This window comes from Oncorhynchus mykiss, chromosome 13 (assembly GCF_013265735.2).
Source record: "Oncorhynchus mykiss isolate Arlee chromosome 13, USDA_OmykA_1.1, whole genome shotgun sequence".
In the NCBI taxonomy this organism is placed as follows: domain Eukaryota; kingdom Metazoa; phylum Chordata; class Actinopteri; order Salmoniformes; family Salmonidae; genus Oncorhynchus; species Oncorhynchus mykiss.
Window position 1 is genome coordinate 42,494,045 of NC_048577.1, and position 14,858 is coordinate 42,508,902.

The following is a 14,858-nucleotide window of genomic DNA, read 5'->3' on the forward strand; positions in this document are numbered from 1 at the left end:
CACACCTCACCCTACCCTTGAAATAATCTCACTAGGACCTTGTGGGAGCCAAGCAACTCAAAAACAAGCTAGGGAGGGAGTGTGTGTTCATTGTACAGCTGAGGAATTGGAAGTGAAACTCACATGTAAATTGTCCACGAAAAAAATACAATTGCAAAGAATTGCACTGGATGGCTGGTTGCTGTACAGCTCTAAATTCTCTGTGGCGAGATTTTCGGCTGTCCACAGCAGTAAACGTCGATTTATGTGTTTTATCACCAGGTGGGTTGTAACTTCCTCAAATCATGCCCAGCTAACGTTAGCTAGCTAGCAAGCTAGCATGAAAGCTAGATAACTTGAGACATGGTTAACTATTTAACGTTAGCTAAAAAATATATATATATTTGGCTAAACTGGCCAGGTATTTTCTCGTTGCTGTATACTTTGCACGAGCTCTTGAACCTAGTTTATTTATTCTGTCTAGGTAACGTTAATTCGATAGTAGACGTCAAAATTATGTTGATATGGGCCTAACGTTAATTCGATAGTAGACGTCAAAATTATGTTGATATGGGCCTTTCTCTTTTTACAGTGTGCAGAGATGGACATGGACCGTCAAAAGCGCCAGGAGGGCATTCAGAACGCCCTGGGATTCATACAGTGCGAAATAAACATTCCCCTGCAATTCCCACAATTTTTCAACTAAATTGTAGCCAGTTGCTCTCTTACTTGTCATTCATCCTATACCCTCAAACGGCCATACGGCACTAGTTCACTTGTATTGATAGGTTATCTTTTCCTCTGTGTCCTAGGTCTTCTTTGCCTTATCCAAAGCCTGAAGGCTATAAGGTAGGGATTCATGAATGTGATGACTGTCTTCTCTCTTGACCTTAGTCTAGGCATGTCTACACCCCCTATACTGTTCCAAAGAACATGTTGTGTGCTCGCAGTCATGCAGCTTGGCCTTTTCAGAGATGTTCACCATTTCACATTTGGTCCATTATTGCCATGGGAAAAAAGTACCAAAACCAGCCATAATACTGATTAGACACATCCATGTCCTTTGTGGCTTGTCCTGTGTACTGTCTTTATCTCACGCCCATGCCATATTCCTCTTCTCTGAATGTCCCTCCAGGGGTTTCTGACCCAGTTGGTGTGTAACTTGCTGGATGAGGGGAATGCAATGTTCAGGGAGGGTGAGTGGCAGCAGGCCATAAAGGACTTCAGTGAGGGTGTCAACGTGGCCCACTATGCCCAGGCTGAGTCTCTAGAAATTCCCTCAGCCCTGCTGGAGAGTCTGTATTTCAACAGGGCAGCAGCCTACCACAGCATGGTGAGTCAGAGTGGTGTATCACCAGGATTATGCATATTCGATCCACAATATGGATGATTGAATGAGGTTCACAATTCTGTATACAAAAAGTATGAAGTCATCTTTTACATATAATATTTAATAGCAATTGTGTTGGAAGCAAATGTGCTGTAGTGGGTAAATATTGAACCAATGGTGAATACCCATTGCAATCTCTCTATTTCAGTATTTCGTGTTGTTGCATCACATTGTTCTATTGCATCATGTGCAACATGTGTTTCAGCCTCATCATTGAAATGTTGCCAACAGTCAGACACTTCCTCAACATCCCCTTGAAGTTACAGAGCCTGTATCATCTATCATTACCCCATTCTCATTAGCCTGTATTAACCACTGTATGGCCTTAGTCTTTCACTCTGTGGCAGAACCCACACGTTACCTGTCATCTCTTTCTCTCCATCTCTCTCAGGGGGAGTATGAGCAGGGTGTGCAGGACTGTGACAGTGCGCTGGCTCTGTGCAAAGACAGTTGCAGGGCACTCTACAGGAAGGCTTTATGCCTGCGGGAGCTGGGCCGTTTCAGAGAGGCCTACAACTGCAGCACGGGCTGCCTGCTCACTACGCCTAACGTGAGTAACATTATGAATGTTCACATCAGAGGCTGTTTTCTTGAAGTAGAAAAGCATGTACACCTTTAAAAGGTTAAGTAGAATATTGTTTTTATCTATAAAAAGTCTAGCACAACTAGCAACAATTTCTTTTTACCACTTGACATATGTCATTTTGGATTCCTCATGATGATCCGCTAGTGGAGAAGGAGAGTTTAATTTCATACAAGTGGATTTGTTTCCACATTTCCATCTCTCCTTCGAATACCTTTGATGTTTTTCAAAATAATGTGAGAAGACGATGCGGCGAGGGGGAGACCTCACACCGTACTTTTGCAGTATCATGTAATTCAGAATAAGTGTTCGTGAAATTAATTTAATAAAAAGCGTATTTAAATGTAAAAAAAAAATATATATATTATCTTGTACTCTTCATAGGACAAACATGTGTATGAGTTGGCACAGGAGCTAGCTAACAAACTGGGCCTGAAGATACGCAAAGCCTACATTAGCACACAGGTGAGAATCCGTTTCCAAAGCAGAAGGTCTAGATTCAAACAGCATGGCAACTTACCTTCCATGATAAAGTGGCTTGGATTCAATTGTTCTCAATCTGCCATGAGCTGCTTATGCCCTGGTTTAAATCTCAATTTGGATTCATAACAATTGAAGTCATTAAAGAGGCAACATTTTCATTAGGTTGCCTCTTTATGGAGTTAGTATTTGTTTCCTTTGCAGGAGTCGGCCAAATCTGAGAAAAGTAATGGGAACTCAGCTCATTTTGCAGGAGAGGCAAGTACAACAACTTTCACCATTACACTTTAAGGTTGCACTATGCAGAAATCGCTCCGCCATTTCATAGTTGCTGAAACTAATAGTTTGCCTAATTACAAGGTAATTATAAGCTAGTATAGTTTAGAGAATCATTGTACCATCTAAACCGCTCTGAAATATATTTTCCATAACCAAAATTATTTTTTCAGCTGTTTGAAGCTGGTGTACAAAACCAAAAGTAAAAGACACAAAAACAAAACATAAGAATAGGAAGCGTAGAAGAGAGTACATAGATATTTTCTATCGCCTTTTAGACTTGTTTTCAAGTAGAATTATACATCTATAACCACATTTCTATGTGAATTTAGTTGGGCTGCCCAAAAAGTTGCATATTTCCACTTAAATTGGTTGAGATTTGGAATGTACTTAAACAGAAGCTGTTGTCTTTCTCTTTTCACCTCAAGATGTATGGCAGTGGTCTGGATTCCTTAAGTGACATCTCATCAGGTAGTAATTCTCCTTACCAGAATTGTTGAATTACCTATCTCATTGTAATGTAAAGACTATCGAAGAAGATTTGTCAAAAGTAGTAATAACAATTGAATAACTTCCAGAAAATTAATCTCACATGTTCCCTCTCCCTGTCTTTCAGTTGGTATCTCCTGCAAGCCTCTATCCTCCGCTATCCCAGTTAGTGATGAATCCTCTCCCTCTGGTCCTCTGGTCTACTCCAAACTTCTGGGTAGCCCTGTCCAAGGCCCCCGGCGGTTGCCCATCTCTGTGCCTGAGTCGGAGAATCTGGGTGACAGTGAACTGATGGGAGACGATCTAGACAGCCTGCTGGACTGTGTGAGTTTGTCTACTGGTCGACATAGTATTCTGATATAGCTTCCCTGAATCTGTCAATGCAACTTCTCATTTTCTCGTTCTCATTCAGATTCCCCCCCAACGTGCCTTTCCCATCATCCTCCCCAGCTCAGCTTGTGTCCCCATCCAGCTCCCATTTCCCTCACGCCTGCCCGCCCCCTCGCCCCGGCTCCCCCCAGCCTTCTTCAACTCAGCCATCAGCCAGCTCAACTCTCTGGACACATTCCCAGGCATGGGTGGGGGGGATGCCCTGGGTGCTCTGAAATCTTTAGATGGCCTTGATGCACTAGACTCTCTAGATACTTTAAACAACCTGGACACCCTTTCAGGCCTTGGTGGTGGGGATGCCCCGGCTCCCACAACAGCACTCTATTCACTTGATGCCTTAGATGCCCTTGACAGTTTCTACCCACTTGGGGGCGCAATTGCAGCCAAACCAGTGGTGGTGGGGGGAGGGGGGCTGGACTCCCTCTCTGAGTTCAACCTGCCTGGTGAGTCGATTGAGGGCGGTAATGTCTTGTTAGCTTATAGCAATGTATACATGGTTCATTTTTCTTTTAATATTTAACACCAAGGCAGGTATGAACCTAATGTAGGTGTTATAATTGATTGTTCTGTTTTTTTGTTCTCACACTATCTCAAGGTGCAAGAATCTCCCACAATGTTCTCTCTGCAACACGTTCGCCCAAGAAGTCCAATCACACAGTAAGCCATTTATTTCTGTCAGCAGGATTTGTTAGACTCCCTCCCGTACATTGTGTACATTTAAATTAAAACATTTATTATGCAACGTTTAGGTCACATAGAACTTTGTCGTTTACAGCGTCATGCTAGTTTTACCTTGACATATTAACCTAAATTCATTTCTATTACCATGGCGATGTAGGTGGTAAAGAATGGCCAGGTCTCCTCCAAGCTTTCTCAGCTGACCAAGAACCCCCTAGCAGCCACCCATGACTTCATGCAGGCCTGTGCCACGTGCTACAGCTGGATAGGTACAGTAGTGGACATGATAAACTCGCTCTCAGCTAGTGTCCCTCCCCCAGTTTACTTCTTAGACCGCTGCATCACTCGGGAGGCCCCCTACTTCTAACTAATAGGACTGACAGTTTCAAGGCATCATAGCTGAGGTTCACCTGTCTATTCTTATGTCCCCCCTTAACTACCCCTTTCTCTGTCTCTCTCCCCCTCTTTTCCCCTTTACCCGTATATCCCCCTCTCCTCCCTCCCTTTCTCTGTGTCTCACAGGTCCAGGGGTCCTGGACTACCAGCACCAGGAAGAATTGGCCCACCGTTGTAAGCGGGACATTCTTCTGTGTAGGATCAGGGCTGCAGAGCACCCTGTCTGGAACAGGGTGCGACCCCGCCCCACGCACAATTTTACTGGGCCGTTTGTGCTCTGCAAAGGTACGGAAAACAACAGTCACTGGTGTGGGAAAGAGGCTCTGTTTAGATGAAGATAATGTGTGTGTCATAGTTCAAATTACCCAGTCGTTTTAATCTGTGGAAAAAGGGTCCTAAAGGTTAGCGTTGGTCTGAGTTTGTATATGTTGTAATCTAAGTTCCTTCCCTCTGTGCAGAAGTGCTGGAGACTCAGAAGTGTAAGTATAGGGAGGGCTGTACGTTTGCCTACTGCCAGGAGGAGGTAGATGTGTGGACCCTGGAGAGGAAGGGAGCCCTGAACAGAGAGCTGTTGTTTGACCCGCAGAGGCCCAACAATGACAGGCTTAGCATCACATCTCTGCTGCAGCTCCACAACGGCATGTTCATGTACCTCTGTGAGGTAGGACACACACACACACACACGTGTGCCCTTACACAGACACACCTCCATATGTCCAAGCTTTACCAGTGAAACATGGTAGGGGGCTGCGAGTCCCGACAGAGATCGCTGCAGAGCGGTCGTCATTTTTCATGCTGCGTGCGGGGAGCGTGCAGTCAGACAGATGACTTTGGTATTAAAATATTTTTGTTGTCCCGCAGATTATTTGGAAATGGTCGTCTTTCTGCTTTGTATGCTAAAAGCACAATTTTCGCATTATTCACACACTGCTTCAACTTCAGTAGCCTACCTCTCCTCTCCTAGTTGGGAGTGAGAGTTCAAGTGTGCCTAGTATGTGTGGTCTCATTGAAATAGAGTTGGCTGCCTACATGGGCGGAGAATCACGTGGCAGTTAACTTAAATATGATTAGACTGTAGCTTACTACAGTGTATAAATACATATTGATAATGGAAAGAAGTGGAGGCGCTCAACCAACGTGAGATGAGGTGCAATAAAAATGTGATGGAAAAAATCTGTCCCGCGCAGACCTCTAAAACAATGCTCCCCCCTACTTCTTGTCTCTGTTTACCTCAACTTTCCCCCTCATTCTCTCCCCCCCTTTCTCTCTCCTCAGGAGTGCTATGACAGTAAGCCCAGGATCATCAGTAAGCACAGTAAGGAGGTGCCGTCCACCTGCTCCAACCCCTGCGCCCGACACCCATTCAACAAAAACAAGTGAGTCACATTTGCTCCCCTCCCTCCCTCACACACACACACACACACACACACACACACACACACAAACAAACCCTCACTCTTCCCCCCCTCTGCCCTGCAGGTGCCTGGTGCATGCGGTGAGGTCCAGCAGCGTGCACTACACTAAGATCCGCCCGCTGTATACCCAGTGCCAGTTGGACGTGTGCCGCCATGCCCAGCGCTACGGCTGCCAGCGAGAGGACAGCTGCTCCTTTGCCCACTCTGTCATAGAGCTCAAGTGCTGGAGGCTGCAGCAAGACTCTGGTACAGTCAGACTTGATGCACACACACTCATGAACATTGTACTTGGTCTCAGACACAGAGAGGCATATTTATTCCTGTCTAATAAATGTGAAAACATTTTTAAATGTAGAGGCCGATCTACAATAAAACATCTTTATTTGTAAATGTTTGTTTCTATACTAAAAGTCAGGAAACTTTCAACAAAGTCCAGTAGGTGTCAGCAGACACTGCCGTTCAGACTTGTCATAGTTGATAAACACTGTAAAACACTGTTTGTAAATACTGTCTGTACTCAACTGCCTAGGCTCAACTAGGCATCACTTTTCTGTGTATGTGCCTGTTCTTTAGGCATCACTCATGAAGAAATTGTTCAGGAATCCAAGCGACACTGGCATAAACAGGAGCAGGTCACGCACAAACCCAAGGTATAATATCTCTGCTATGCCACATCTCATAATATGGTGAGACAACGGCTCCTGTGTAGTTTGTCTGATTCTCTACCTTTTGCCTCTCTGTTTTTGTCCCTGTGACTTGTTGACTATAAGCCGGTGTACATGCCACCACCATCTTCATCCTCAAGTGGTGGAGGTGGGGGAGGAGGCTATTGCTTGAACCTGAAGAGGAAGTTTGTTTGTGGTCAGTGCTGGAGGGACGGGCTGGTCAGCGGGCCGGACAAAGCGCTTAAGTACTGTGCAGCCAAGGCCAGGCACAGGTGAGGCTGCACTCTACCTAGCATCCCTAGCCAGATGGAGACCAATGCTTCACTGTAGTATGCAACAATTCTATATGACTGACCACTGTTATTCACTATTGTCTATCAAATTTTATTTGTCACGTGCGCTGAATACAACAGGTGTAGACCTTACATTGAAATGCTTACTTACAGGCTCTAACAATAGTGCAAAAAAGGTATTAGGTGAACAATAGGTAAGTAAAGAAATTAAACAACATTAAAAAGACAGGCTATAAAAGTAGCGAGGCTACATACAGACACCGGTTAGTCAGGCTGATTGAGGTAGTATGTACATGTAGATATGGTTAAAGTGACTATGCATATATGATGAACAGAGTAGCAGTTGTGTAAAAGAGGGGTTGGTGGGTGGCGGGACACAATGCAGTAAGCCCAGTTAGCCAATGTGTGGGAGCACTGGTCAATGTATGGCCATTGTATATTAGATGTGTAGTCTGAGATATGTGTTCAGTTTTTTGAATGACAATAGAGACTGTTCATCTCGGGGACACAAACCAAGGTGTATGGAGCGTTTACAGCAAAGCCCTATGTAATTTAGGATAGTATCTTTCTGGAAAGTCTACCATAACTCTTACATCTCTCTCCCTGTAGTTGGACGAAGGAGCGTCGGGTGTTGTTGGTGAAGTTCTTCGAGGGAAAGAAATGGGTGATGGTGCGGACGTTGCCTTTTGCCAAGACCTACCCCCAGCAGTATGACGTGTGTGCTTCCCCCTGCTACTCCTCATGCACGATCTGCTAGAAATGATTTTTGATAGACTCAACCAAGCATATTATCATTGTGTCTGTTTAACTTACAATTAACTATTATGTTAGTGTGCTCATGGGTAACGGTATATATTGGTCAGTTGAATTTAATACTTAATCATTGACACTGTGCAAACTTGTTTCCACAAACATCCTCGTAGTCTGTGCGTAACGGCATAACGTGTCCCCCTCAGATATGTGCCCATGTGGTGAAGCAGAAGAAGTGCCACTACATTGGGAACTGTGCCTTTGCCCACAGTGAAGAGGAGAAGCAAGTATGGACTTATATGAAGAACAATGGCTGTAAGTTTACACTATATTTTCATTATCCACTAAACCTTTTGTTCCACATTATCGCCTTTGTTTACTTTGATCTATGAGCAGGATTGGCTCAGATGCCTATTATACCCACCAGTACACATCACGTTTTATTGGTCACATACACATGGTTAGCAGATGTTAATGCGAATTTTAGCAAAATGCTTGTGCCTCTAGTTCTGACAATGCAGTAATATCTAACAAGTAATCTAACAAATTCACAACAATTACCTTATACACACAAATGTAAAGGGATGAATAGAATATATACATATAAATATATGGATGAGCGATGGCAGTGCGCCATAGGCAAGATGCAGTAGATGGTATAGAATATAGTATATACATATGGGACGAGTAATGTAGAATATGAAAATATTATTAAAGTGACTAGTGAGTGATACCTTTAAGTCCATTTATTAAAGTGGCTAGAGATTTGAGTCTGTATGTTGGCAGCAGCCTCTGTTAGTGATAGCTGTTTAACAGTCTGTCCTGACGTTGAGTGAGAGGTTATTTTCCTGACACCACACTCCGAGGACCCTCACCTCCTCCCTGTAGGCCGTCTCTTCATTGTTGGTTATCAAGCCTACCACTGCAGTGTCGTCTGCAAACTTGATGAATGAGTTGGAGGCGTGCATGGCCACGCAGTCATGGAACAGGGAGTACAGGAGAGGGCTGAGAACGCACCCTTGTGGGGCCCCAGTGTTGAGGATCAGCGCAATGGAGATGTTATTTCCTACCTTCACCACCTGGGGGCTGCCCGTCAGGAAGTCCAGGACCCAGTTGCACAGGGTGGGGTCGAGACCCAGGGTCTCAAGCTTGATGAGTTTGGAGGGTACTATGGTGTTAAATGCTGAGCTGTAGTCAATGAACAGCATTCTTACATAGGTATTCTTCTTGTCCAGATAGGATAGGGCAGTGTGATGGCGATTGCGTCACCAGTGGACCTATTGGCGCGGTAAGCGAATTTGAGTGGGTCTAGGGCATCAGGTAGGGTGGAGGTGATATGATCCTTGACTAGTCTCTCAAAGCACTTCATGATGACAGAAATGAGTGCAATGGGGCGATAGTCATTTAGTTCAGTTACTTTAGCTTTCTTGGGAACAGGAACAATGGTGGCCATCTTGAAGCATGTGGGGACAGCAGACTGTGATGGGAATTGATTGAAAATGTCCGTAAACACACCAGCCAGCTGGTCTGCGCATGCTCTGATGGATGCCGTTTGGGCCGGCAGCCTTGCGAGGGTTAACAAGTTTAAAATATTTTACTCACGTTGGCCACGGAAAAGGAGAGCCACAGGCTTTGGTAGCGAGCCGTGTCAGTGGCACTGTATTGTCCTCAAAGCGAGCAAAGAAGTTGTTTAATTTGTCTGGGAGAACGACGAAGATCTTCGCAACGGGGCTGGTTTTCTTTTTGTAACCCGGGATTGACTGTAGACCCTGCCACAGACGTCTCGTGTTTGAGCTGTTGAATTGCGACTCTACTTTGCCTCTATACTGATGCTTTGCTTGTTTGATTGCTTTGCGGAGGGAATAGCTGCACTGCTTGTATTCGGTCGTGTTTCCAGTGTCCTTGCCATGATTAAAAGAGGTGGTTCCCGCTTTCAGTTTTGTGCGAATGCTAGGATCAATCCACGGTTTCTGGTCGGGAAAGGTTTTAATAGTCACAGTGGGTACGACATCTCCGATGCACTCGCTAATAAACACGCTCATCGAGGCAGCGTATACATCAGTGTATACGCATTAATATTGTTACTTACGTTCCTCTTTGAACCTGTTCCTGAAGTGAAGGATATGCAGCAGATGTACGACATGTGGCTTACAATGACGAATCAAAACCATCTGCCGGATGACACCCTGATCACCCAACCCGTAGAGGAGAAGCAAATTGTCATGCCAACCGACTATGCCGAGCCAATGGTGAGTAAAGGCACTTACTCACAAAACCTGTTTGTTGGATGTAGAACGCAAACAATACATACAATACATAAAAGCTATCTACCACTATCAAGAAGGACTGCATTTTGATAGTGTGCATGCATCTTCATGCAATGTGTGCGTATGTCAGTGTGTATGAATGCGTAACGTACTGAAAGAACAGTTTTACTGTGCGTGTGTATTCTAGAGCGGCTTCCACTGTCGTCTGTGTGGGAGGCATAGTAACAGTGAGCGCCAGTGGCAGCAGCACATCTCCTCAGAGAAACACAAGGACCGTGTATTCAGCTGCGAGGGAGAGGACGAGAGCCTCACCTGGACATACCGCTTCCCCGGACTCCGCCTCGCCCTTTGTCCCAGGTAACACTCGCCCAGAGTCACAGTACTGGGTCTCAATACTGTAGTTCCTTTCTCATTACCCATCAAGAGATGCTCTGTATATGCACACAGAAAACACCTGGGATATGGCAGGGTTCACTTACCACACCCTTATCCTATTTGTTCCTGTCAAATGTTATCGGTGTACAGTGATTGACGTATGTATATAATAGATCAATGTGATTGACAGGCTGGAGAGTGGCTGTCCTGAGGGGGTGAGCTGTGACTACGCCCACAGTGTTGAGGAGCTGGTGGAATGGCAGGAGAGGCGAGAATTCCTGCGGCGGAAGCTGGCCAAGGCCCGTAAAGACATGCTCATCAGGCCAGACGAGTTTGACTTTGGGAAGTACAACTTTCTCCTGCAGGACTGAAGCCCCTGTCCCCTATGTGAGACACTTGCACCTGTAAATAGACAGCAGTCGTCTGTTTTGTTGAAAACCCTGGGGTGTATTTTCTTTATTAGTTAACAGTTAATACAGTTTATACCTGTTTGAGCTGGTTAGGACTGCAAGTGCCTTATTTGTCCAATATTTTCAAAAGGGCTTAACAAATGAGATCTTGGGTCTGAAAAAAGTAATTTAGCACTGCCATTTAACAAAACAGTACTGACCAAATATCTCCATTAATAGTCTGTTTAATCTATATACGTCTTTTTGGGGGATATTAAGAATTAATTTATGCTTCTGTTCTGTACAACCGCTAAACTTTCACAACTGTTCTTCCATCAAATGAAAACTGATTTTGCTGGAAGGCAAACGTTATTCACTTTCACTTTATTAATGTGTCTTATGCCAATTTAAAGATGCAATGTTTAACTTTTTGGGTGACCTGAGAAAATTCACATAGAAATGTTAGTTTCTATGTGGTCATTCTCATTGAAAGATCTGTTCTATGTGCCCTATTTCTATGCTTAATGTTCTTAAGTTTTATTTTTGATTCTTTTGTTTTTGTACACCAGCTTCAAACAGCTGAAAATACTATATTTTTGGTTATTGGAAAGATATTTCACAACAATTTAGATGGTACAATGATTCCCTACATTGCTTGTTTTGTCACCAACTTAAATTAGGCAAAGTATTAGAAGTTTAGCAACCAGGAAATGGTGAGTGATTTCTGCATATTGCATCTTAAAGAATTTGCTGCTGCCATTGTAGACAGACAAAACGTTACAGAATATCATCACACTAATACAGGGGTACTGCTGGGTGTTCATGGAAATATAAAAATATTATTTTATTTCAATGTTTTTATCAATATTGCTAGCAACAAGTTTCAATTAATTTTAAATTAGACATACAATATAATTGAGGATAATATCTTATTTCTAATGATGTCAACTTTATTTCTCAACTCCTAATATTGAGAAAATGACACTCATTGGAGCTAATTGCACTCACCGGACAGTGTTTCTCCTATAGCGGTGAGCCACCGCTGCTAAATTGTTGCCACTGCTCCAAAAAATATGATTAAACATTTTCGGGCTGGTTAAACATTTTCAGTGTAAACATAAACAACTAAACCAGATATAAAGTATGTAGAAAATATATAATGGAGCTATATATCTTAAATAAGATTCAATTCTCAAATTCTAAACATTTTATGGAATTTGATTTGAATTCACTCCAATAGCATAAGAACATGTAAGCCATGGCAAAATGTGTAGAATTTCAGAAAATTTGCTTTAAAACTGCATATTTTCTGTGTGGTCCAGCGGCACACGTATATGCCGGAGTTGGCATGGGTTTGAAACCGGCCCACTGCCCTTTGAATCACCCCATCTTCCCTGTCTTTCACATTGTACTCTCTTCAAAAAAGCAAATATTACAAAAGGAATGGGACTGCCACACTCCTTAAAAAAAAAGAAAAGACTTCGACTTAATTTTCTCTCATCCCGATGATAAAATGTGTGGAATTGCAGGAAACTAGCTTTAAAACAGTAACATTTTCTCTCCGCCTCATGACAAACAAAAATTAAAACATTTGTCTTTGCGGCCAAGAGGAGGGTGTCTACAATTAGCGGTCGGACTCTACCACGCCTACCACTACTACTGGCTAAATAGATTGAGGATGCTAAGGCCTAACCTGTGGGTATATAATTGACCCATAATTTAATATCCAATACAAGAGAGATTGGAAGTTCCTCAAATGTGCCTGTAGTAGTAGTTCCTATCTAGCGTAGAGACTCAATCTTTTCTTCGGCACACCATGAGTATCTGCCCAGTAAATTTGAAGATGTGAATAAATGTATCTCCACATGTGTAGTCCTGCACATTAATACATTATATCAATGTTGGCAAACAATAAGTAATAACATGGTAGTTAAACCTAGTAAAATATCATATTGATTTCTATACCTTAGTTATTTTTTTACCAAATCATACTTTGTATTGTTGGGTTCAGAGTATGCTTCTGGGTGTGTCATTCCTGTTTTGCAAGGGCGGTGGCCTAAAAGCTAAGACTGTAATTCTAAATAAGGAGAGAGAAGAATACATAATTCAGAGTTGTGCAGATGAGAGCATTTAGCCCTAGAAGCTGAAAGAGGCAGTGAAGCATACCTAGTCTCAGAGCATTTTGTCTTATTCTGTATGTAAATCCGAGACACGCCATTTAGTATATGATATGTTACGTTTCGTATGGTATGTACTCATTTGGGGATTTCCATCACCCGTACAATATGTTACGAATTAGCAAAACGCATGGTATGTTACAAATTATAGCTAGGTGTCTGTTAGCTAGGCTCGGGGTTAGAGTTTAGGAGGTAGGCTAAGTAGCTAAAAAGTAGTTCAGAAGTTGTCCATGATGCTAGACATTCATGTTATACGCCAACCTATCCACCTTACTTTAGTTTTTGTCTTAAGTAACCATCTGTTTTATGTAACCATACCAAACGTAACATACTAATTTGAGTGTCCCAGATATACATTTACTAGGTTACGTCTAGTCTATGAGACCAGGCTGGGTGAGGGGTAAGGGAGGGGTTAACATGCACACTTTTTGGGGGGGGTTCTCTTGAAATATTGAAAAGTTCTGTATACATCACTGGTAATTATGTTAGTGTTAGTTCATAAGCTTTGCACATGGGAAGTGTGTTGAATACCAGCTTTAGCCAGTATAGAGAGGTAATGGATACTCTTGGAATGAACCAAATGGAAGGTTTAAGTTTGTTACTAAATACTATTATTTCAATGACAATTATTATGGCTATAACTATTTTGATTTACAACATTCTAAAATAATCTATAGAGTGGTATGTTTCCTACTATGGAAACAAAGTCAGTGAGCTGGATCCTGTTGATTTGCCATAGGCCAGTTTTTTCTAATCTCTGAACGTTTTGGTTTTTGCCCTGACACTACACAGCTGATTAAAATGATCAAAGCTGGATGGTTAGTTGATTATTTGAATCAGCTGTGTAGTGCTAGGGCAAAAACCAAAATGTGCACCTCTTAGGGTCCCGAGGACCAAGTTTGGGAAACTGCCATAGGTTTTGTCCTGGATTAAATAATTCTAATCGAGGAGTGAATCACATTGACCTTCATCACATCCATCTATGTCATTGAACTGACTGCACCACAATATATCTGCCTATGTTGTTTGTCAAGGACTTTTTTTCAGGCAGTTTAATCCTTGCTATCTGGAAACAGTTATTGAAACTGAAGTGCCCCCTCTCAAAGCCATCAAAATGACCCCTTTATAAAAGTGCACCCTTGTCAAACACTATTCACACTGCTCTCGTGACCACACTCTATTTTATTGTAGCTGCCTTACTGATTGAACAGATGGTTAGAGACTGCAGTGTTTGTGCATTTAATTTCCAACATCATGGTACCTGAGAAAACAAAAATGAATTGTTTGAGCTATTGACCAAATCTGACATGTTAAATAAAACTATTTTTGAGAGGTAATAGATCCATGATCCTTTTTTTTACTGTTGACAATTATTTTGTTACTTATTCTAATTTATTAGACAACTATAACACTGACTACGTTCTGTTATCAAAGGACACGTTATATATATATTGTGTAAACATCTGTGTTCTAGTTAGTGTGGTTCAAGTCATTGAGGTTCAAGCGGAGGGTAAATGATTTCCACCTTCAGATCTTCATTATGTGCTGTTTAGTGTCCCGATTGCTTGCGAGTGCGTGATGAGATGGGGGGTTTCGCACCTTTGTGGTCGAAAACACAAACCGGCTCCCAACTTGTAATTGGCTGATGGGTATGATTGACAGCCTATACAGCAAACTGAAACTCTGGATAAATTGAACGATTAGTATAGTTGGTCTTTCACAGAGTACGTTCTATATTCATAATGCTAGTAGGCATGGCTACTGAACTCAGTAACTTGCCCGCACATTGCATCCTCGTGACATGATTAGAAGTTCTTGCAAAGTGTAAATCAGACAAAGCAATTCAAGTTTTGTTCCTGAAGTCAA

At 42.7% G+C, this 14,858-nt stretch overlaps 1 protein-coding gene across 1 annotated transcript; it reads left to right on the plus strand.

Annotated features, from left to right (window-relative positions):
- Positions 1 to 43: 43 nt before the first annotated feature.
- LOC110486415 (zinc finger CCCH domain-containing protein 7B) lies at positions 44 to 14,329 on the plus strand. The gene is made up of 23 exons (XM_021558009.2): positions 44 to 261; positions 572 to 639; positions 792 to 828; positions 1,115 to 1,312; positions 1,761 to 1,919; positions 2,337 to 2,417; positions 2,637 to 2,690; positions 3,137 to 3,179; positions 3,325 to 3,521; positions 3,610 to 4,030; positions 4,183 to 4,244; positions 4,426 to 4,534; positions 4,788 to 4,946; positions 5,120 to 5,322; positions 5,937 to 6,037; positions 6,141 to 6,322; positions 6,650 to 6,726; positions 6,847 to 7,013; positions 7,644 to 7,749; positions 7,991 to 8,099; positions 9,900 to 10,033; positions 10,239 to 10,408; positions 10,617 to 14,329. The coding sequence occupies exons 2-23, from the start codon at positions 581 to 583 to the stop codon at positions 10,795 to 10,797; spliced, it is 3,009 nt and encodes a 1,002-aa protein (XP_021413684.2). The 5' UTR covers positions 44 to 261; positions 572 to 580; the 3' UTR covers positions 10,798 to 14,329.
- Positions 14,330 to 14,858: the final 529 nt, after the last annotated feature.